The sequence below is a fragment of the Perognathus longimembris genome, chromosome 13, assembly GCF_023159225.1.
Source record: "Perognathus longimembris pacificus isolate PPM17 chromosome 13, ASM2315922v1, whole genome shotgun sequence".
In the NCBI taxonomy this organism is placed as follows: Eukaryota; Metazoa; Chordata; class Mammalia; order Rodentia; family Heteromyidae; genus Perognathus; species Perognathus longimembris.
Window position 1 is genome coordinate 13,830,474 of NC_063173.1, and position 25,208 is coordinate 13,855,681.

The window sequence follows — 25,208 nt, forward strand, 5'->3', positions numbered from 1 at the left end:
GTACAACCACAGGAAGGTGATACAAGAACATCATCAGTAATAGAAGCTACAGATACACATGGGACGTTGAAAGTAGTTACAACTGTGATATAACAATTGTCTCCATAACATGGAGTTAATTTCATTTAGCATCATCTTATGTGTTCATAAGGGTATAGCTATTGGGCCTTGTGATGCTCTGCTATGACTTGCCTAAACTAAGAGTCAGATTGCCATGGGCAGCATAGATTTTTGACTTGAGAAAAGGTATAGTCTTCACAATAATATAAACTGTTTGGGTGGAAAACTGCTCTTACAAAAATATCACCATTCATTTGGTCACATTTTCTCCTTACAGGACTGTGCTGTGCAGGTAGACAATATTAGGACCAACTAAGATTTGAATAAAATGAGAATAGATCTCCAAAGGGAAATGGGTTCAGTGGAAGCACAGTTGGAGAGAAGAGTGGGCATTGAATACTAGAGAGCAAGTTCCCCTCCCACATTCTTCTCCCTTATTTCTCTTTCTTGTATTTTTAACCAGAGCCTAGATTTTTAGCATGGCTTATTTTCCCCAGATAACTATCAGTCAGTTGGCATAAAGAAGTATATTTCACAATTAAAGATACATAGAGTCTTAGGATACATACAGTCTTTAGGGCCAGAAAAATCCAAGCTGGGGGGGCGGGAGGGGTATGTTAAGAAAATGAGTAAAAAAACATGCTCAACTGGTATTTCCCATTTAACTAATAGAATATGTGTGTAAATGACAAACCTGTGTGAATTACAACATATCATCTGATGCTAAGAAGCCTTGAGATGATGCTAATCTTTTCAAAACGAAAGACAGGATACCACAGAAATATAGATAGAAGAAGAGAAAGGGCACAAAATCATCTTAAGTCTTTCCATGATGTATTACATCAGCATGTAACATTTTTTTAGAAAAGGGGTGAACTTATTCAACAGTGATACTCACTAGACATTATGTTGAAAATGAATTATACAGCTTAGTGAGAAGGAGGTGTCAGGAGGGGGAAAACTTGGAGAAAATGAGGTAGGGCTGGCACTGTTCCAAAGATAAGAAATGTACTCACTGCCTTACATATGAAACTGTAACCCCTCTGTATTCCACTTTAACAATAAAGAATTTTAATTTTTTTCTCATTACCTGACTTCTGTAACTGCAATGCCTCTATACATCACCTCTAAAATAAAACATTTTTAAAAATTAAGTCCCCGGGCTGGGGATATGGCCTAGTGGCAAGAGTGCTTGCCTTGTACACCTGAGGCCCTGGGTTCAATTCCCCAGCACCACATATACAGAAAACGGCCAGAAGTGGCACTGTGGCTCAAGTGGCAGAGTGCTAGCCTTGAGCAAAAAGGAAGCCAGGGACAGTGCTCAGGCCCTGAGTCCAAGGCCCAGGACTGGCCAAAAAAAAAAAAAAACAGTTCCCAAACAAAGGGACTACCAGAAATGTTGGCATAGATTTTGATGAAGTAAATGACACCAATGGCTAAGTAAAATACTCAGTATAAGACAAATGAGATCAATTTTATTGTTTTCATCCAAAGTATAGAGGAATCCAATGAAAATATTTTTCATTAAGTCACTAAACTATTTTGGATAACAGTCATATGTGTTTTATAATTTGATTGCAAAAGTATTTATTTAACAATGGCTCTAAGTGGTGGTAAAATAATGTTGATATAATCTTATTTATGTTATCAAATTTTTCATTAACCTTCACAGTAAGGAGAAAGTAAAATGGAATAAAATTCATGTTGAGCTAAGTCACATTCCACTAGTAGAATATTTATTTTTAAATTAAATTTAAAACAGGGTAATGGTGGCTCATGCCTATAATTCTAGGTTCTCAGGAAACTGATATCTGAGTATCATTGTTTGAAGCCAGTCTGAGGAAGGAAAAAAATTTGAGACTCTTACTTCCAATTAAACCCACAAAAGTAAGCCAGAAATTGAGCTATGGCTCAATTGCTAGAGTGCTAGTCTTGAGCATAAAAGCTCAGGGACAGCCTTAGGCCCTGAGTTCAAACCTCAAGACTGGTTAAATAAGGACAATGTTGACAGTGAAAAAAGGTGCTATTATAAAATAATGAAGAAAGCACATGTAAACCATGAATATCTGACTCATTCTGCTCAAGGAAAAATCATTTTTATGTATTGCAAAGGGAACACTCATAATCCCTAGCTATCTCATAAAAATTTGCTTTATTTCAACTCAAATTTAGTGAAGTCTAAATTCTTAATATTAACTTGTTAGGAATGTTGAGGGAATGTAGAAGCTGTGAATTCACTCTATGTGCCCCCGTGTTTTCATATCTGGCCAGAGAAGAAAGGTACATACATATGTACACAGAGAGGCACACACAAATCAAATAAATAAATGCACATATATACCTTTAAATGTAAAGGCTTTAGGAACAACTTGGGATCTGGGCAGATGATTACAATTATGATTAGAATTCTTCCTTCCTCTTCCTTCTCAAAATGTCTAGTATAGAGTTCTGCCCAAATCAGAAACCTGATCCGTTTGCAGATTGAAGAATGGGCCTTCTCTTAGTTCAGACTGATTCCTTCTTGCAGAATAAGCTGACTATTCCCTGTCGGATGGGGCGAGTCTTAATGCTGTAAATAATAGGGTTGAGCACCGGTGGCACAAAGAGGTAAATGCTGGACATGAGGGTGTGGGCCATGGGTGAAGCATGCTTAGCCACGCGATGCATGACCGACACGCCAATCATAGGCACATAGTACACAAGGACCGCACAAATGTGTGACACACACGTGTTGAGTGCCTTCTTCCGTCCTTCCCCAGAAGCAATGCCCAGCACTGTGTAAAGAATTAGTGCATAAGAAACCACGATAAGTAGAGAGTCCAGTCCAAACGTGGCCAGAACGATGGACAAGCCCAGGAGGCTGTTGAGCTTGGTATCAGCACAGGGCAGCTGGATCAGGTCCGAGTGGAGGCAGTAGGAATGGGAGAGGATGTTAATGTGGCAATAGGGCAGTTGCCTCAGAAGAACCGGAAGCGGAGCCATGAGCGCCACACTCTTCAGTGTAATCCCTGCGCCCATGGAGATGATACGTGGCAGGGTCAGGATGGCTGTGTAGCGCAGTGGGTTGTAGATGGCTACAAAGCGGTCGTAACTCATGGCCAACAGGACACCTGACTCCATGCCGGAGAATGTGTGAATAAAGAACATCTGGGCCAAACAACCATCAAAGTTAACCCTGCGGGCATCAAACCAAAGAATACCCATGACAGTGGGCAATGTGGACACGGAGACACCCACCTCAGTGATGGCCAACATGGAAAGGAACAGGTACATGGGCTCATGTAGGGCAGAGTCCGCCTGTACCGCTGCCATGATTAAGCTGTTGCCCACAATGGCCACTATGTACATGGTAAAGAAAGGGATGGAGAGCCAGACATGTTGGGCCTCCAGTCCTGGGATGCCAGTCAGGTAGACAGAGAAGAGGTCAACACTCTCATTACTCTTCATTCCCATGGTACCACCAACCAAGATCAGTCTTCCTCTGCCATTTGAAAAAAAAAAATCTAAAGTTATCTCCTGCTTTTTAGTCTTCTGCCATAGGAGCCCACCCTAAAGGTTGAAGAAAGGAGATAAGGAAAACAGGGAGAGTTGTAATACTAGATGGTCTCATCTTTCTTCCTGTTCTTCTGAGAACATGTTACATGTGAAATAGATACTTGAGATTGCCCAGGCTTATGAGAGAAAACATACCTTATAACTTCAGAGCAGAAACATTGGGACAAATTAGATCTGAGTTAAATTTTATAGTAGCTAGATAGATACATGGTGTGCATGATGGACTTTGATCCCAGGTTCTGTTTTATTTGTTTACTTTACTTCCTTCTTGTAAAATGAGGGTAATAATATTTTCTTATCTGAAAAAGGCAAAATTATTGTATGTTCAGTGCTTGTTTCTAATTTCATAATAGAGATGTGAGCTGACTTGGTTTGACATAGACTAGGTTTATCAAAAAGAGTTAAGTTTTAGCTCCGCCAACATGGACCTGAGAAGACAAGACTACCTGGGAAAGTGATGTTCTCCATTGCTACCTCCCCTGTCTCAGAGAGGGAATGAGGCTTTGAATGAAGGCTGCAGTACGGCTGGGCATCCATGGTGGCTCATGCCTGTAATTCTAGCTATTCTGGAGGTAGAGACAAGAAGTACTGCATGTTGAGGTCAGCTTAGCCATAAACGCAAGACCTTATCTCAATCAATAACTGAACTCAGTGGTTATGCATGTCACTCTAACTATGTGGGAGACTGACATCAGGACTGTGGCTCTGATGAGGCATCCATGCAAGACTATTGGGAAAATAACCAAGTCCAAAAGAGCTGAAGTATGCCTGCATGTCAAGTGCTAGACCCCGAGTTCAACACCTAGTACTCAAAAAAAAGGAAAAAGGAAGGAAGGGACACTGTACCTTAGAACATTGAAGAAAGAAAACTGAATATTAATGACAAAGGAAATTCATGTCTGGGTTAAAATTGCAGTAAATGCAAGTCACACTCTGAGTGATAAAACAGAATTCATAAAGGCTAGTCAGTACTTTAAAATGAGCATATTTTACTTAGAATCTATGCAAAAATCAAAGACAAAGATTTAAGAAGTCATCAATGAGCAAGAGATTAGGGAGAAAGATACAATTTAACATAAATTATCAGTAAAGTAAAGCAATGCAAGCATCACCAACTGTAATGTAATAGATATAATATAACACAATAAATTAAATTTGTAATGTTTTAACAACATTAAGCAGTAAGATATAGTTACAATTAGTATGAGGAGGGGAAAAACTGGGAGAAAATGAGGGAGAGGGTAACACTGTTCAAAAGGAAATGTATTCATTACCTGAGTTATGTAACTGTAACCCCTCTGTACATCACCTTTACAATTTAAAACAAAACAATTAGTAAGCTGAAGTGACTCCAGTTATCCATTTACTCAACAGACTGGTTGTATGAATCACTGATGATGCACCAATTCTTCAGATTATGACTGTTCACTATTGATGTGAATGGCTTATGCACCTCTAAGATTTTTGGAATGGATAACTAGGGAAATTCGTAGTGAAGAGACTATAAAGAGCTATGAGCATGAATAAGGACAGTGCAACCATGAGTTCCCTGAATCAATCCTGGCTTTGCTCTTCTCACACAGTTTTGCTGGAATCCTGTGCGTGCTATCTCTATGCTTTTCTCACAAACAGCATCTCTTGCAGTTGACACAGGATTTTGTGCATCTTATTCATATATTTCTTTTGGTTCCACCTTTAGAGATCAGGAATTCTCAGCCTTGATTGGACATGACTAGAATCCCAGTGCCAAGATAACTCCCCAAACAATTAAATTCGGATCTTTGGGTGTGGTACTACCCAATTTTCAATATTGCAAGCCTTGTCAGTCAATGCAGTGTTGCGCTACATTCCAGAATCATTTTTGTAACATTCTAGTCACTTTACAGTGACAATCTTTTAGAAAGAAATGAAATTTGCAAGCATGTCCTAAGTTTCTACCTTTCTTTCCCATCCTTGTTTGGAATACAAACTCATATTTCCTTCTGTGGGGTTCTTCAGCATGCTGAAAAGTCTCTAAAGAAATATGAATTTGCCTAAAATTCCATGCTGTTTATTGTATACATAAGTACGGTTACATAATGCATGAATAAACAAAAGCAGTACACTTTATAAAAAGAAAGAAAACTGTGACTTGCTCATAATATTCCACATGATACCCACAGATGTAGTCTAGAATTGAGAATACTGTTGTAACTTCCTAAATTTCCAATCAGACTAAAAGTCCAGTCATGCACCCAATGAGAGAAATTCACCTATGGCATTCTTACCAAACTTGTCACCATGCTTAACGTGAATACTTGCAGTGATCACACTCACATTACATCCTAAAACCACTATTCCCATTAGCTCTCCCCAACTTACAAAGAGCACTCCTGTCTTAAGCTTAAGTCTGTTTTCACTACGTGTTTAGTTAGACACAGAAGTACGATAAATCTTACTCAGGTTACCATCTTCACGATACCTGTAGTTTCCTCACAAAATATGCACTCCCACTATCACTGTATCTGATCTTAGTACCCTGGATACTGTATATGCATGTATTACAACTAGGGAAGGGAAAGGGAATACCAAAATCGAGAGACAAAGGATAAAAAGACAAATTATTCCAAAAGCAATACTTATAAAACCATTTGGTGTAAACAACTATACAACTCATTGGGGGGGGGGTGCAGGAGAGGGAAAAGGGGAGGCGGGGCAAAAATGAAGGAGGAGGTGACAAGTTGAACAAGAAATGTATTCACTGCCTTACATATGAAACTGTAACCCCTCTGTACTTCACTTTGACAATAAAGGGGGAAAAAACTTCCTATTTTTTTAGTATATGTGCTGCCAAAGTGTTATTTATTAATGTCTGCTTCCCTTATTAGAGTGTGAATGCCACATAGAAAAGATCATTTATGCTGATCTTTCCTAATAGCTACTTAATACTACCACAAGTCCAAATACATCGCAAATTGTGAGTACTTTAAGTAAACAAATGTGTAATGGAATGAAGTTTTGATCATGAACTCTTCTAAAGCTCCTTCTCAAAATATCTAACTTACAGTTTCCAAACCATGTGCGATCTCTTGTCAAGATGACCCATGAGAAACAATCTTTTTTTTTCTTAATACAAAGTCATTTTATTTGTTTCTCAGTAATGTCGTAATGTCGTAATGTCATCTTACTCTAAAATATGATATCTGGGCATTCGATCCATCAATCCTTATGCCACCTACAGTGAGAGTAGGCCTCTGTGCTACCCCAGGCCTCAACTCCCCTCCAGAGCTAGAAGAATAATGCCAGATGTTGTCCTGTGTCATTTTTCTTCTGATCTTTCACTTCCTCCCTTGTGTTCTCCTTCAAGGAGAAAATAGAAGCAAGGACAGGGTGTCTGAGGTTCATTTATACCACTCCATGTCAGGCACTTTTCATATCTGCTCCCCTATTCTCCACTTTTTGTGTGAATTCAAGTATACAGTACTTGGCTAAGCTAAGTCTGACCTGTTTTTACATGGTTCCCCTGGGAAACAATCTTAATAGAAATCACAGTGTCACAGAATTTTGCAACTAGCACGATTTCATAATACTACTTATGCAGAAAAACAACCAAGCTTCTCATCTAGAACTTCAAATTTCTCCTCGTTTGTGAAGATGACACTTGTGCTTGGCAGAATATTACATCTTTTAAAACTTAGTTCGTCACCAATTGGCAACCAATCTGATTCTTTACCCAGTACAGAATAGTTCTGCTAGTATTTTATTCTTCCTCTAGTATTTTATTGTTTTGGTGAATATATCTTCAGTAAGCATTTTCAGAAATGTCACAAAACCTAGTGAGTAATTTTCCTACATATCCTATTTTAAGTTAATCCTAATAAAATGATTTTTAAAACATCAAAAATGTTCCTTTATGTGTCTGTAGCTTTTTTAATGTCAGGCTTGTACTTGAGTCTTTTTACCTCACAGACTCCCCCTAGCTGTGATGCACAAATGAGCTCATGAAAAAATAAATGAATAAAAGCATAGGCTAGGCATGGTGGCTCATGCCTATAATCTTACTTGCCTAAGGCTAGCCCTGACAAAAGCACAAGACTATATGAAAAGGTCAACTATAGCCAAAAAGGACTGGGAACATGCCTCATGTAGTAAAACATTTGCCTAGCAAGAGTGAGTCTCTGAATTCAAACTCCAGTAATCCCAAAAGCAATGATTTTAAAAAGCAAGAATATACTAAATGAACATACAATTGAATGGACTGCTAGGGCCAAATTGCACTTTAACAAGAGGAGAGCACAAGAGAATGGGAGGAAGTAAGGGGTGATTGGTGAATCCCATCAATATAAGCTGGGGTTCAAATAAGGCACATTATTTTTCTCAGACCCAAAGCTATGATAACACAAAAAGTTTCTACACAATGGAGAAATGTGAACAAAGACAGGATTCTCCCTTAGGACAAGCTAAAGGGAGGTTGCCAGCATCTCCTGAATTGGGATGAAAAGCCCTTCCAGCTTTCTTGAGAACTCCAGGCCTGATGTTTCAAGCTGTCAAGGTCTTTCCTATTCAGCAGCAGAACTTCAGTGTGTGGCACAGAGCATTGGCCAGCTGTCAGCTGCTAGCATGTAGTCATCCACTCTGACAGCCCTGTTTGAAAGTGGCTGGGAGACCACAAAGGCATTTGGACAATTATTTCTGTTCTGTCATGGGCTAAACAAAAGTATGTCAATGATTCAAATGGACACACGGATAGAAATTCATTCACGAATACAGACATAATTAAGAGAGAGTCAGGAAATTCAAACAGAAAGACAAAATAAAATAGTACTAGGAGCAAAGTATTACCCTCACACCCCTGGAGACACATAGAGATTGAAACTCACCTAGATGGCTTTGGGGGAGTGAGAAGTGGATTATCACAGAACCGCAGCTCAAAATGGATCCACAGTGGTTCTCAAGTAGGTGCAATGCAAAACAAGAAGCAGACTTTATTCTCTAAGTGAGAGTTCTCAGACACCAGGACCACTCGTGTCCTGCTTTGTCTGAGTGTAAGGCTGTTCTGGTGAGCTCAAAAGGGACAGGGTTAGATTTCACCTTGGGAATAGAAAAGTAACAATATTTCCCCTAGAGGGATACTGTCATCTCTCCACAGACAACATACATTTTTAACTCCTTCCTTATGAGGAAGAAGAAAAAGGAGAAAACCAACACACACCCACATACACAGGCGTGCACACGCGTGTGCGCACACACACACAATTATCCTGCCACCAAAAAAATAAAATGATTGCAAGAAATCTCCAGAAACGTGCTCTCTGAAGTCTGACTTAACCTAGATCCCAGATAGCATCTAAAGTTTAGTGTATGGCAGGCAAATTCCAAGGTGCGGATATCAGCGAATAGGGCCTGGATGGCAAAGACAATCCCAGAATTTAAGCAATAGAGAATGTGACCTTGGCTATTTAAATCTATCACCGTTACTCCTTAACAAATTCCTACTCCTCTTACCTTCCTCTCAACCCTGCACCAAGTTCCAGAAGTTCAGAGTTTCTTTCTAGAGAGCCATCCCAATACACTGGAGGGATATTGGGCGCAAAGCTACATACACCTAAGTTTAAGCCCTACCTTGATAGCTTCATGAATCTACTATTTTCTCCCCTTATTTTAGGTAGTGTATTATTTTAAGTAGTGTATTAGGTAGTGTATTTTAGATAGTGTATTATTTTAAGTAATTCATCATTATCTGTAAGAGATAGAGACACAAGAAGATTATCATAATTTGTTTCTTTGTTTTTTGGGGGTTTTTTTGTTTTGTTTTGTTTTTGCCAGTCCTGGGCCTTGGACTCAGGGCCTGAGCACTTCTTCCCTGGCTTCTTCCCGCTCAAGGCTAGCACTCTGCCACCTGAGCCACAGTGCCCCTTCTGGCCGTTTTCCATATATGTGGTCCTGGGGAACCAAGAGAGAGCTTCATGTGTAGGAGGCAAGCACTCTTGCCACCAGGCCATATTCCCAGCCCTGTTTCTTTGTTTTTAACTGAATTTAGCACACATTAGATTCTATCTCATCATAAGTTCTGCTTTGGGTCCCAATTCCAACATGTTCTTTCTTCCAATACCTGTCGCTCTTATTGAATATCTCATTTTAACCCTTCTTCATTTTAGTTTCATATAGAGTAAGACTCTGTGAAGGGAAAGAGTAGCAGAAAAGAACTCTCCTTTTTCCATCAGTCTACAGGATGGGTGTGGGGAGGCAAACAGGGCAATTATAAAGTATGAAGTAGCAGTAGAGCCTTTGAAAAGAACATATTTGCCTTCTGTGATTGGTACAGGATAGGATGAGTCAGAGGTAATGAAGTTTTATCAGGACATGGACTTCAGAAGAAATCAGACATTCTCAGGCATGAGGCCACAGACTCATGGAGGAAGGAAACCTAAAGGATGCCTCAGATTTATCGTAAGTCTCTGGCAAGGAGTTGAGACAACTATTTTGAAGTCACAGAATGAAATGAGTAACTATATCCTTACAGGTAGGAAAGGAAAGAAAGGAAAGGGAAGGGAAGGAAAGGAAAGGGAAAGGGAAAGGAAAGGGAGGGAAGGAGAGAGAGAGGGAGGGAAGGAGAGAGAGAGAGGGAGGGAAGGAGAGAGAGAGAGGGAGGGAGGGGGGAGGAGCATCAGTCTGAGTTCAGTTCCCTCATTTATTAGTATCTGATTATATGTTAATCAATTATTTGATTAGTCATTTGAATAATACTTAGTGTGCCAAACCCTAAAGTAGAAATAGAATTTTAGCTATGATTGCAACATATCTTATTTTTAACCTTTGAAATGTCATTTTCCAAGGTTCTATTAAATGAATGGATCAATCACAAAAGCCTAAATATTCCTTCTAGTAGTACTAACTGAACATAACATGTGCACAAATGTCACTACAGAAAGTTTATTGTAAGTGTTCAAAGTCATCTGTGTGGACATTAGGAGTCTCTTTCCACTGTAACATTTCAATAGAAAACTGAGTGTGCTCTGTACTGTGAAAGTGGAACTTTCTACACTGGAATAAAGCAGAGATCTCTCAAACCAGGTCCTGATCAGAAGACTTGTACATACCCAACCACCGGTCACAAATTACTCTTGTCTGATACCTGATCTTTTTTTTTTTTTTGGCCAGTCCTGGGCCTTGGACTCAGGGCCTGAGCACTGTCCCTGGCTTCTTCCCGCTCAAGGCTAGCACTCCGCCACTTGAGCCACAGCGCCGCTTCTGGCCGTTTTCTGTATATGTGGTGCTGGGGAATCGAACCTAGGGCCTCGTGTATCCGAGGCAGGCACTCTTGCCACTAGGCTATATCCCCAGCCCATGATACCTGATCTTTTTGAAAAATATTTGTTTTCTTGAGGTTCTGTATGCCCAGAGAGAAGCCCAAAAATTGGAACTAAGATGAATTTTGGATTTCAGGGAGTTGGGATAGAAGAGTAAGAATTGGGAGGAAAGGAAATTCTGTTACATGATAGGATGGTGACTGCAGTGGCTGGAAATTCTCAAATTCCTCCCTGAAGCTTTCTCTCTGCTGTACCTCCATCAGCTCACAGAAATGGTAAGGTTACAAGTCTTCAATGCTCAGCACATTCTTGGTTCTGATGTACTTAGTATTCCTCTAGCTAAGCAATATTTCAAGACACTGTTTCTCAAGCTTCTCAATGAGAAAATCTCCTCTTTATCTAAACAAGAGCATTTGCAACGTCCCCACACATTGTAGACTAATATGAATGAGTCCAAACAAGTTGGGATACCTGTTAAAATCCAAACTCTTAGATCCTGCATCCCAGAATTCTGAGTACAGGCAGGCTGAGAAATGTCCCTAGAATTTGCATGACTAACAAAATTCCAAGTGTTGCTGATCGTGGTAGTCTGAGACTCAAACATTGAGAACCATTTTTCCAAACTCATGTTGTCCATTTGTCTGTTTATTCTTGTTGTGAACCCATGGATAAGCATCTAATTTCCGAGAGATGTTAGAAAAGGGAAGTATAACGCTTCTCAAGATGTATTCTCTCAAGTTTTTAGTAAATGCAGTTCTCATTCAGTAATGTGGCACCTGATATTGTGTTTCCCTAGCAAGCTACCAGATATTCAATGCTATTGTTCAATGTTAAGGCTGTAAACATTTTGGGCTAACAATTTGTTATAAGGCAGTTTCATCTGCAGAAACTACCACCTCTTTTTCTACCTACCATCCTGAACCAGGTGTTATTTCTAACCCCTCTTATCCTTCACAAGCTATTTCCTAACCATCCAACAGAACCTGTTTTCATTTACATGAACCAAATCAATCTTCCTCTTACATGAAAACAGCAAAACTCCATAGCATTTTGTCTGTCTTTAAATGTACCCCTTCAATCTTAGTGATAATAAATTGTTCTCAAGATCATCTGTTTTGTTTTGTTTCCTTCCTTTTTCGCTTTTCAGGAATATCTGGTAATTAAATATTGTGTGTTCACCATTATAATATTCTTAGCATAATAATTTTTACACAATTTTCAATAAAGATGTACAACATTTTATTGAATTAGACATTGTACCATAGAGATAACCCTTCATTTTAAATTATTTTCACATAGAAAGTGATTGTATTATGATATTTTCTTATATGCATAAACTGTACCTCAATCACATTTACTCCTGTCGTAGATATTCTTTATTTGGTTTCAAACTCATAACTCTCAAGAGTCTGGGTCTTCTTCCTTGTTTTAGCATGCCTGGAAGGTAAATGATAATCCTTCCTTCAAAGGAGTTTCCTCCAGGCCTGCAGCCTTCCTCAGGCCTGGGATTTCTGGAAGAGCTTGAGGATCCCTCTGCGAATCTCCTTGGTCTTCACACTGTATATGATGGGGTTTAACATGGGGGGTACAAACAGGTAGACATTGGACATCATGACATGAACCACAGGTGGGGCGCTCTTCCAGAAGCGGTGAATCATAGAGACAGCAATGATGGGCACATAAAAGGCCAGCACCGCACAGATGTGTGACATGCAGGTGTTCAGTGCCTTGAGCCGCTGCTCCTGGGACGCGATGGCCAACACGGCTCTCAGGATCAAGGCGTAGGAAAGAAGGATGAAAACCGAGTCCACGCCGTATGTGAAAATGACCACAAAGAGTCCATAGATGTTGTTGACATGGATGTCGCCACAGGCCACTTTCATGAGGTCAGGATGGAGGCAATAGGAGTGGTGCAAAACATTGCCCTTGCAGAACGGCAGCCTTTTCACCAGGAAGGGGAAAGGAAAGAGGGTGACGAAACTCTTGGCGAGGATCCCCAAGCCCATAGCCAAGATGCGGCTGTTGGTGAGCACCGTGGCATAGCGCAGCGGGTCACAGATAGCCACAAAACGATCAAAGCTCATGGCCAGAAGGATGCCCGATTCCATGAAAGAGAACGTGTGAATGAAGAACATCTGCACTAGGCAGGCATCGAAGCCAACATGGCGGTAGTTGAAGCAGAAGGTAGCCAGCACCGTGGGAAGTGTAGAAAAGGACACGCCCAGGTCGTTGAGAGACAGCATAGAGAGGAAGTAGTACATGGGCTGGTGAAGAGCAGGCTCCCGAACCACCAGAGCAAGGATACTCAGGTTGCCTAAGATGGAGATCAGGTAGAGGATGCAGAAAATCAGGGCAACCCAGGCCTGGCCTGTCTGCATCCCAGGAATGCCTGTCAGTTGGAGTGTGGCTGGCTGGAAGGGAGTACCATTGAGGCCCAGCATGGCAGGGAGAAATTGAGAGGGGGAATAAGCCCAAGAGGGTGTATTGGGGGGAATTCTTCACTTTATTTCTGTCAGATAGCCTATCTCCAAAAGTTCAGAGATTGAAATTGTGTGTCTGTTTCTGGCTCCCCGTTTAGAATCCGAGTTGTTTGAGGAAGGAGATGAATTCTACTCGTTTCTATACTACCAGGGCCCAGCACATTCTCTTTGTGGTTGTGGCAACTCCATGAGCAAATGTGTGCCTATTGCATGGCAGGGCAATAAGGTAAAAGGTAAGAGAAATCATGAGTGAGGTGCTCTGACCCTCACCATAAACCTCAGCACCCCTTCACTTCCCCATCTAACCCAGAAACAAGATTCTCAGAATTCTGAAGAAAAGGTAGACATTAGGACAGACCAGGCAGGGATGAGAGAATTGTCCAAATCTGAGAATTTTTCAGTGGATGTCATAAATAGACCATCTAAAGCCATAAAACTAGAACTTTGATATTCTTTACTCAGACTTTGCCTCAGCCTCCCGATCCCATAGCTGGCCCCTGAAGTTGTCACCATCAAAAATCATTCTACTTTGGAATCTTAAAGTCTAAGTTGTTCATATTCACATCAGAACTCTACTTCCCAGATCCCTGGCCTTCTCCTGTCTGTGTAGCTATGAAATCTCCATATCTCCTCCATTCTCTTCTAATCTATTTGACAATTAACACTTTCTTCTTAGTTTTCATTGACATGTTTTCACATAAGACTAGTTTCTTCATCTCCTCCTTTCTTCCCTTTCAGAGTCATACAGCAAACCTCAATCTTTGGTGAATTCTATAACCAAATAGGTGTGTAGGTGGTGACTCAAAGAAGCAAGGAGAATAATGAACTACTGAGATAATAAAAAAAGAAGAGAAATATTTGTTACCATAACCCTGTCTTAAACTTATGTCTGCCTTTATTTATGCTCATCCTTATTTTTTTTTGAGAAGTAAATGTGTTTTTTCTCCAAAGACAGATACTCTAAGCTTCAAAAATCCATTTTCTGCTATCTCCTTCAGAAACAGTTGTTATTAGTCCATTGTATGACACTTTAATCTGCTTTCCTTCCTGCTTCTTTCCCTTCAGGCAATTAAGTATATGCCAGACCATCTCATACATAAACACTACATAGGCTTCTACCTTATCACCCTTCCCCAATTCTTAGCTAAATTGCTTGAAACCCTACCTTTCCTGATGCCAAGGAAAGGAAGCTTGTAATTTAGCTGCTGATCTGTCTGCTTCCCCAACGTGATTCTATGCTCCAGGATTCAATCATATTAAGATTGTATTGTGTTATTGCTCATTTCATTGGATTGTGCCATTTATGCCACCTCCCTGAAACAGGAGAAGGTGACCACTGACAGCTTTGTTTTTCAATGTAAGACATTTTTTTCTAATGTTCTAGAACATTTGTAATAGAACAAGCAGAATTGGAAACTCACCTTTTGAAAGCTGCCTTCTTTGTTTAAGGGTGGAATGTCTTCATTTTCTCCCTACATTGACTCTTTTATGTATGGTCCCTTTAATATATCTTCTTTTGCTGTTTGTCTTTAAGCAGCAGTAGCTCAACTCCAAGTAAAGTGAGTTGGGATGCTGAAAATGTAGAAAATAGGTCAAGATTTCTTTTTAGTCTTTAATTAAAATATTTCAACAATTGTATTTCCATGATATTTGATAGCTCAGAATTGAAGCTCTCCTCCGGCATTCCAGTATAATATAACACCTCTCCAGGGGCTGGGAATATGGCCTAGTGGCAAGAGTGCTTGCCTCGTATACATGAGGCCCTGGGTTCGATTCCTCAGCACCACATACACAGAAAATGGCCAGAAGTGGCGCTGTGGCTCAAGTGGCAGAGTGCTAGCCTTGAGCAAAAAAGAAGTCAGGGACAGTGCTCAGGCCCTGAGTTCATGGCCTAGGACTGGCCAAATAAATAAATAAAATAACACCTCTCCATATCTTTTGCCTTTCCTTAAGCTTCCACTCTACTCCTAGAACTTGTAAATACAGTGAAATTCACTGGTGACAAAGGGTAGATAAAACCAAGGCATCAGTCAGACAAAATCCTGAAAGTTTATGGGCAATAAGAAGAAATTTATCTATTTCTTGAATTTTTCTCTTCTACTACTGGGAGAGAAAGCATTCCTTTCTGCGGTAGATTTTCTTGTCCCTTGTCCTGCAGAAACATTTCTTTTTCTCCCAACCAAGCTTAAAAGCTGTATGTTTAAGATCCAGCCTTTCCTGATGTGCTTTTCTAATAGGCTTTTTCTTAACTTTTTATTTTTGCCAGTCGAGGGGCTTGGACTCAGTGCCTGAGCACTGTCCCTGAGCTTCTTTTGCTCAAGGCTAGCCCTCTACCACTTGAGCCAAAATGTCACTTGTGGCTTTTTTTCTGTTTATGTGATACTGAAGAATTGAACCCATGGCTTCATGCATGTTAGGCAAGCACTCTACCAATAAGCTACATTCCCAGCTCTCTAATATATTTTTGCAGATTCTCTCTGAGTCCTAAAGAAATGAGAAGAGTCTTGCCAGCTTTGAGAGCTGCTCAGAATTTTTCAGAGGTAAGGTCATCTATTTCTCCTTAAACCTTTATTGTGCAAACTATCATACAGTCCTGAAGGGTAGCATTTCATCTATGCTCCAGTTCATCCTGTGTGGACAAAAACAAAGCCCCACTGCCACCAAACAGACCTTTTCTATTTTCTGCACTGTTTACAAAGGTTGTGTGATCAAATTCCCTAAATAGAACCACTCTAGGAAGAAAAGTCTAGGAAAAGACTAGGAAAATGCAGGCCAGAATATGTGTGATATGCACATACAAAAAGCTCATCTAAAATGACAAGAAAGGCAACAAATATTTGATGCTTTGACACAGCCACACATCTAGATATTCATAGGCACTGCTTCTCACCCCCAGGTGTGGGATTTATATACAGGAACTATCATAGGTGCCCCAGGGCCCCAAGTAACACTGTCATACCATATAATTCAGGCAGACTCATGGCTAAACACATACACATACACACACACACACACACACACACACACACACACACACAGTTTTAAAGTATTCCTACACATTTACATACTTCCAAACACTTACTTATAAGCATATATATGCATATATGCAAGATATAACAAATATATCAGCATTAATGTACCCACAGCAATATCCCCAGTAATTGTATTCCTGTGGCATATGAAATATGCAGGTAAAATGTAAATGTTAGTGTTTGCCTGGACTGTCAGTAAGAATGTTAGAGTTGAGGACGTAGTCCTGAGGAGGACCAGGTGGGCAGTGGGAGAGATGGAGCACTCACCGCATGGAGGATGTCTCATGGAAGATGCAGCTGGGTTGATGGTACTGTGGGTCCAGCCAGCAGACTGGCACTGGCACATTCTCCTTGCCATACAATTATTAATGACCCCAAATCCCAAGACTCATTTCTATGCAGTGGGAGGAGGGAAAGTGAAATAATGGGGAGGATGGCATCAGTAAGTGGGGCCATAGGAGAATTACTCCCAGGGGAATCTCATGCTTAGATTCACATTCTTGGTTTCACCATTTGTATCCTCTTGCATATCAGTCCTTCCTTGCTCAAGATCACAAGCACACTACACACAACACCCACAAACACACATCATCACAGATACTCTAAGATTCCCACATATGCGCTTTTATTTACCTACTAGTATTCACACTGTACCTTTCCATTTCATACCCATTCCATGAAACACAAATATATTTCTACAATTGCCCAATGCTCTACCGAGATATTTTGAAACTTCAAACAAGCACAGTAATCTATACAGTTTTACATTGATTATAAATGCTAATTTAAAGTATTAAAATAATTTTTAACTAGAAGACTCATACACATACTTGTAGATATGTCCAAGAATATTTTAAATATACTTGCCCTCTCATTGTTATTATTAGCATATCAGCAAAGTGTCCCACAAATCTACTCATGGATTAATGTGTGGAATTTAAGTCCACCATACAATTTCTGTAAAAATGGATTTATTTGTGTATAATCAATATATACCTGTGAAGTACTGCAGTCATTCCTCTGAAAGTATTAAACCACATTTAAAGTAGTAATTAAAAACAACAACAAAGAGCCAAATACACATGATCTCATTTACCAGTTTAAACCAAACCTGGGCTGCTCCTGTATCAACAGTGTTAGGATGTGTTGTAGAAGCCATTGTGCACATATGGCACACGTGTTCTTTTTCATATGAATAAAGGTAATAATTGGTTTTCTTAGATACAGCTTGTGTTGAACAAACATTCCCTTTCTAGGAACTGTGTATTTCCCTGGGAGAACTCTCTCCCAAACAGAAACCACAGAAATATGTATATACAGCCACATATAAGACAGTATTGACACTCTTTTCAAGGCAGAAAGAGAATTACAGAGAAAGCCACCAATACTACTTGAGTGGATAAAATTCTAGGCATGTAAGTAGGCTTTAGTAAATCCTACAGTAAATCCCAGAGAAATCTAGCTGTCTAGCCTTGCGTAAGAGCATGTTACCCCTCAGAAACTCTACGCAGAACACAAGCTCATGCTCTACAGTGAGTTAAAACTTTGCTTAGCAGAAAGATGAAAGCCAGTGAGAAATTGCTTATTCAATGATGCAGCTTTCCAGTATTCCCAAATCTAGTCTTACTGTGCTCTCCACATGACCTCAGAACAAGCTCCTAAAATGCGTGTCTCAAGGCAGTAAGTCTCAGTTATAGCTCGCCACCTTTCCCCTGAATCTTTATACCCTAGAACTACCAAAATCATGTCCACTCCTCAAAAGCTTAGGTTTGGGTTCGTCAGCACTTTTCTTCAATCCTGTAATTTAATAAGCCCCAAATAAATGCCTTTGTTCCTCCAATGCTATGGTTAGAAGCTAGAAGGAAGTATATTATATACACGCATAAATAAATACCCTAATGAAACCCAGAAAAGTAGCACAATGTAAACCTTAAGATAAAAGTTTTTATAAAGATTTCAACTGATTAAAATGCATTGCACCCATAAATAAACATCATAAAATGGAATGTCTTTGTACAGATGATTGGTGCTAATAAAAATTATACTAAGTGGTTATGGTTGGGGATATGGTTCTGTGGTAGAGTGTTTGCCTAACATTCTATTTAAGTAATGTAAAAAAATAAGTTGTATCTAAACATTGCAAACAAAACCCAAAATTTTAAAAATTGTTATGTGATATATCAAAAAAGGAGAGAAGGAGTCAGCCCTGAACACTTAACAGCCATGCTAAATATGAGAGCAGCTATTTAGCACTCTTATTCCCATCTCTCATCCTCACTATAGTTACCAAGTGTGAGTTAAGAGAACAAGTGGCTAAATGCTGGATGGTTCAACTGTTACATGAAATTTGACATTCTATTTATATATGAAAAGACATATTACTATTATTATTGTTATTATTATTAGGATGTGACCTAAAAGTGTAAGAAACTGTGTTTTTACGTAGGATTAAGAAAGATGTGACCCATTCAACATATTTAAAGAGGGGAGAATAGGGCTGGGATGTAGCTCAGTGGCAAAGCGCTGGCCTAGCAAGTACAACGTCCTGGGTTCGATCCCCAGTACCAAAAAAGAAAACACAAAAAAATACAGTTAAGAAAAAACCCAACTAAAGAGGGGAGAATATTAAGAATAGTTATTTTCAGATTGTACATTATCTGCTGGTTTAAAGTTAACTATTGTAAAAATTTGAAAAAATAAAATAAAATAAAATTCAAAAAAAAATAAAGTTCACTATTGATTGCATAAACCTAGTATATTGTTGAAGGTATTGAGCTTTTCTTCTAGAGTGTTTGCCCAACTCCTGAAAAAAAAAATCTTATGTGGGGTAGAGAATTGGTCTCTCAGCTAAAAGAGCATTATTATTTATCCTCAGGAGTCATTAAAAGACCTGAGAGACTATAACCTCCCAGAAGAATTTTCAGAGACAAAGCCAGCTTCAGATTTCTCTCTCCGTAGGGCCTAAAGCGAGATTTAAAAACTGGAAGTCAAGAATTCACTATAGCAGACAGAAGGATGTGCTGTTTTGAGGATGTCTTCCATCGGCCTGTTTTTAGGTGAGTTGAGAAACTCTGGGAGGGCAAAGCCTGTTGCAGGAGAATGTTCAACTGGGGTCGAGTTAGGCAGAAATGAAATGCGAAGTCCTGGGTGGAGGGTATCTGACCCAAGCTTCTTAGAGCGAGAGGAACTATGCAAAGACTGGGGTGGGAAGACCTCGGATTCTTGTTCTGGCAATGCTATGAACAGATTCTGTAGACCTGAGTAATTTACCCTACTTCCCTAGATCAGTCACATTCCATACCCATTTTCCAACTTTCAAAGGTCAACGTTTCTGTGACTCACTAGCCTTGCTGCAAACGTAGGGAGCTATAAGCAGGACTTAGAACTCAGGAACAGATTTCCCAACTACAGCAGCCAATTACACAGGTTGTCATTTGGCTCCTACCCTATGAGTCCTAAAACAACAAGGCACATAAAATTCACCAGGGAATTTTTATTATTTTTTTTCTTTATTGTCAAAGTGAAGTACAGAGGGGTTACAGTTTCATATGTAAGGCAGTGAGTATATTTCTTATTCAACTTGTTACCTCCTCCCTCATTTTTCCCCCATATCCCCCTCCCACCAGGATTTTTTTAATAGGAGAAATCAGGTAGTTATGATTTCAAATGAGCCATCTATACCTATTTCTAGCCTTTTGGTAATTTTAATATATATACAAATCTATGGTGCTTAGACAAGCCTTTCTATATACAATACATCCCTTATTTCTGAATCTTACCAGCCCCCTCAAAACATAATTATTATTCATTACTAAGAAATATAAAAGTAACATTAAAAAAATATCAAAGCAACTGGGTATTGGTGTAATCCTAATTACTCAGAAGACTGAGATCTGAGGGTCACGGTTCAAAGCCTGCCAGGGCATTATGCATGAAACTATAACCCCTCTGTACATCACCTTGACAATAAAGAAATGAAGTTGAAAGTCCATTAGACCTTTTTCTCCAATAAAATACTCTGAAAAACCATGGCTTAAGTGGTAGAGCACTAGCCTTGAGCAAAAGAAGCTCAGAGACAGAGCCTAGACCCAGAGTTCAAGCCCCAGGACTGGCAAAATAAAACAACAAACAAACAAACTTGTAAACATATTACCCAGAATTATACAACATACCAGAGCCATCCCACCAGTGTGGAAGCCCCATTACTGAGCCCTATCCATAAACAACCCTGAGTCTTCTGTGACTTTGGTAACAAAAAGTAAATGGGTCCAGGAACAGAAGACATTGAGCTTAGCTTTGGAGTTAAAGACTTTTTGCATCATTTTCTTTTTTTGAAAATATTTTACTGTTATTATAAAAGTGATGAGTAGATGGGTTACAGGTTCATAAGCCAACTAAAAAGCCCATTTCTTTTTGGACAATGTTACCACTTTCCTTGCTCTGAATCATTTTCTTCACATGTATTTTCCTTACACCTGACTATACTTATTCAAAGAAACCTGAAAAAAATCCATCTAGAAGTATATATAGATAGTGTGTGGTATGTGTCTGTATCTGTGTGTGCATGCGTGTATGTGTGTGTGTGTGTGTGTGCGTGTGTTCCTTTTTGCCTTCTCTTCTAACACGGTAATGATGCCTCAAAGATCTGGTAAGACCGTCTACAGTGCTGTAGATCTTTACATAAACTGTAGCTTTTTCACCATTCACCATGAGCTGTAAGGCAGGCTAATCCAACTGAACCTCAATTGCTACATCTGTAATTACAAGAGCGAGTATTTATTTGAACAGTTCTCTGCAGTGCCACTCTGTCCACTGTTTCTCCTTCAAGCTCAAGCACTCTCATGGTTCAAACTATTTCTTAATACATGTCTCACTAAATACAGGCAACAACCCATGCGTCCAGTGAAATGTTTAAGCACACAAGAAACATACCGATGACTAGCTCCTGAATGCTTTGTAGCATATTATTCCAGCCTGTAGTCTGGCGATGATACATAATGAAGCAAAGCGATTTGCCTGCTCTATCCCCACACTCGGAAATTGGATGCCTGGGCCAGTTTCTAATTGTGGAGCCATCATCTTTGGGATCTGTTAATGCATGGTTTCCTGCTCTCCAATTTTCATAAGAGTCTTAGATTCTCCAAAGCGAAGCCTCTGACCCTGAGAAGTGCCCCCAGATCCTTCCTATCATGGGGCTCTTTAATGTCACTCGCCCTGCTTTTTTCCTCCTGACGGGTATCCCTGGCCTGGAGAGCCTTCATTCCTGGCTGGCAGGGCCGCTCTGCGTAATGTACGCTGTGGCCCTCGGGGGAAACACCGTGATTCTGCAGGCAGTACGGAGGGAGCCCAGCCTCCACGCCCCCATGTACTACTTCCTGTCCATGTTGTCTCTCAGTGACGTAGCCATGTCCCTGGCCACACTGCCCACTGTACTCAGGACCTTCTGCCTCAATGCCCACAGCATTGCTTTCGATGCCTGCCTGATCCAGATGTTTCTCATTCACTCTTTCTCTATGATGGAGTCGGGGATACTGCTGGCCATGAGCTTCGATCGCTACGTGGCCATTTGTGATCCCTTGCGCTATGCCACTGTGCTCACCAACGAACTCATTGCTGGCACAGGTTTCGCTGTGACAGCTCGGAGCTTCATCACCCTCTTCCCTCTTCCTTTCCTTATCAAGAGGCTGCCTATGTGCAGGTCCAATGTTCTTTCCCACTCCTACTGTCTGCATCCGGATATGATGAAGCTCGCCTGTGCCGACATCACGATCAACAGCATCTATGGGCTCTTTGTTCTTGTATCCACCTTCGGCATGGACCTGTTGTTTATCTTCCTCTCCTATGTGCTCATTCTACGTTCAGTCCTGGCTATTGCTTCCCACGAAGAGCGTCTCAAAGCTCTCAACACGTGCGTATCACACATCTTGGCTGTGCTTGCATTTTATGTGCCAATGATTGGGGTCTCCACGGTGCACCGCTTTGGGAAGCATGCTCCCCGCTATGTCCACGTGCTCATGTCCAACGTCTACCTCTTTGTGCCTCCTGTGCTCAACCCTCTCATCTACAGCGCCAAGACAAAAGAGATCCGCCGAGCCATCAGCCGCATGTTTCGACGCATCAAAATGTGACTTTCTGGTTTGGTGATTGGGGCCACAGGGCACAGGCCACAGGTCATAAACATCATCAACTATAGTCTGTTCTTGAAAAACAGCACTTGGGGAACCATTAGTGCGGTCAGGAAATGAAAATATAGATGTTACAGCACAAACTAGGAGTTCAAAATAAATAGTTCACTCACCGAATACCATGGACATTCATAGAATAGTAAGTATTGGAGGCAATTGAGTGAGTAGCTGAAGATTACAGAGGACTACTGATAGCTCAGAATTATTTTCAGCAAAAATGAAATTACTAATGGAATAACTATTTGCACTGTCTTTATATGTGGTAAGTTCTACTCTATTTAGGTAGGTTAGCCCACTTCATATTCAAATCAGTCAGATCAGGTACAGACACTTAACTATTCAGGCTTATGGAGATAACATGTAAGACAAAGTTTTGTTTCTCTGTTACTGGAGCATGAAAATGGTGCTTTTTGTTCTGATTGTCATTGCTTAGCATTATTACTACTCTAGTTTACTCCATCACGGTCAAGATCAAACATCCATGAGTTGTTTCATCATTGCAAAGTAAAGTCTTACGGATGGTCACATTTTGGATTTAACCAAATATATGAGTGTATATGACATGGGGAACTGATAGTTACTGACATGTCAAATCGTGTCCACATTCATTTCTGTTTCTTTTATGCCTGCTGCTTTCGTCTTCACTTACTCCTCTTCTAAGAAAAACAATGTGAGATTTCTGGTTCACACACTTTGGGGAGGACATTGTACGGGGAGCTGTGATTTCTTTTTCTCTTCCTTTCTTGAGATTGTAACTTTCTCCCCCAGGATGGGAGAAATTACAGAATGTCACAAATTATGTCCTTAGATCCTCAGCTCTGATCTGCCTGAGATAATCAGAATACATGGTATATGGAAGATAGTTCTTTTTTTTAACCTTCTGTAGATTGGTTTTCCTTATATACTTTCTTTAATATCAAGGTGGTAAATAGAGTCCTGAATCCCTCAGTCCAGTTTTGAAAATCTCCAATTAAGTTTACACTTATTGCAAGATGAAAAATGTTTAAGAAGAAGGCGCTCTGTGCAGTCGAGGAAAAATGTCCTGAAGACTTCATAACAATAGAATGTTTACGTTATATAGAGAGATTTTCTCTGTGTGCAAAACTCTACTGCAGAAAGACAGTGGAAAAGTGACAGGGGTGGAGAGAGGAGCTATGTTCTAATGGAGATGATAAGTATTTGGTAGCCACTTTCCCAAAAGCATCCACAGCTACAGTAGGAGGGAATATACGTGTTTCCTAGGACACTATTTTAGGTAAATAATTGAATAACATAATTCAATTATTTCAAATAGTTTACAATGACATTTGCTCTTCCTCTACTGAAATACAACTTTTATGATTCATATAAGAAACTGCTTTCCAAATAATCATTTTAATTCCATGAGATTCCCCTTTTAAATTAGTCTAGATGCAAAGGCAAGGCTTAGGAAGCTACTAAAGGCAAGTAAAGGAAAACCGAGGCCACCTGGTAGAGAGTCGAGGGAGATGCTGATTTTAGCACAGATCTGATTTTGAAACCTGACAGTACATAAAGCAAGAGAGAGAAGCAGCAGCAAGAGAACAGGAGCCATTTAGTGGGGCTTCAGACTCCGTTCCACTTTATTACTTCCTTCCTCCATCATTAATGGGAAAGCTTATTACTTTGCAAGCATAAGGGAAAATATTCTCTTCTTACTTATTTATTCTCTCATGAGGCAGGTGCCATTGAAAAAGTGAAGGCCATACCTGTACCTCTAATCCAAGACCAAGAGATCTTTTATGAAATTGACTTGAAACTTTCACATTATTTTCTATACTTAATTTTCTTTGAACTCAATATTTCCCTACTATACATAATACTCAGAGAAACACAAAAATGTGGGAAAAATCTTTACTTTTGTTTTGGGCACCTTAGACTTGCTTCTAACTTAACTAAATAAAATGCTGAATATAGTTCAGCAAAGCTTGTAAGCAGTTTATTTCAAATGCTTATGGGGATAAAAAATCTAAGTAGTAGGGCTGGGAATATGGCCTAGTGGCAAGAGAGCCTGCCTCGTATACATGAAGCCCTGGCTTCAATTCCCCAGTACCACATATATGGAAAATGGCCAGAAGTGGCCCTGTGGCTCAAGTGGCAGAGTGCTAGCCTTGAGCAAGAGGAAGCCAGGGACAGTGCTCAGGCCCTGAGTCCAAGCCCCAGGACTGGCCAAAAAAAAAAAAAAAAGTCCTACTTCAGTCTTGCCTTTTTCTTGGGCAAGTTGCTTATCATCTAAGGCCAGGGCTAAGTTGAGAGACAGAGACAGAGACAGAGACAGACAGGAAAAGCTAGGAGGAAGAACTATGTTGGCACAGAATTGTTTACCTCTCAGCCTTGTAGTTCTGACTCATAGGAAGGAGATGAGAACTAGAATCCAATATGGGATTGAAAAACTATAAAACTTGCTTGAGGTACTAAGAAATTAATTTGTGTGAAATCAGGAAATGAGAGGATCCTCTCAGTCTTTTAAAGTGTAGAGAAATGACCAGGCCTCTAGCTATGGCTCTCTCCACTTCAATGAAGTAATATCCACATCTGACCAGCTCTGCTGAGACAGGGGAGCTTTACTGTTGCAGAGATAATTCATAT

The 25,208-nt window shown here is 40.1% G+C and overlaps 3 protein-coding genes across 3 annotated transcripts; 1 reads left to right on the top strand and 2 right to left on the bottom strand.

The window, feature by feature from the left end:
- Nucleotides 1–2,565: 2,565 nt before the first annotated feature.
- On the bottom strand, nt 2,566–3,513 carry LOC125362202 (olfactory receptor 51I2-like). Its single transcript, XM_048360910.1, has one exon. It carries the CDS (start codon nt 3,511–3,513, stop codon nt 2,566–2,568), a length of 948 nt encoding a protein of 315 aa, XP_048216867.1.
- Nucleotides 3,514–12,400: 8,887 nt separating this feature from the next.
- LOC125361774 (olfactory receptor 51I1) lies at nt 12,401–13,345 on the bottom strand. Its single transcript, XM_048360377.1, has one exon. It carries the CDS (start codon nt 13,343–13,345, stop codon nt 12,401–12,403), a length of 945 nt encoding a protein of 314 aa, XP_048216334.1.
- An 8,260-nt stretch (nt 13,346–21,605) lies between these two features.
- On the top strand, nt 21,606–22,544 carry LOC125361697 (olfactory receptor 51I2). Its single transcript, XM_048360273.1, has one exon. It carries the CDS (start codon nt 21,606–21,608, stop codon nt 22,542–22,544), a length of 939 nt encoding a protein of 312 aa, XP_048216230.1.
- Nucleotides 22,545–25,208: the final 2,664 nt, after the last annotated feature.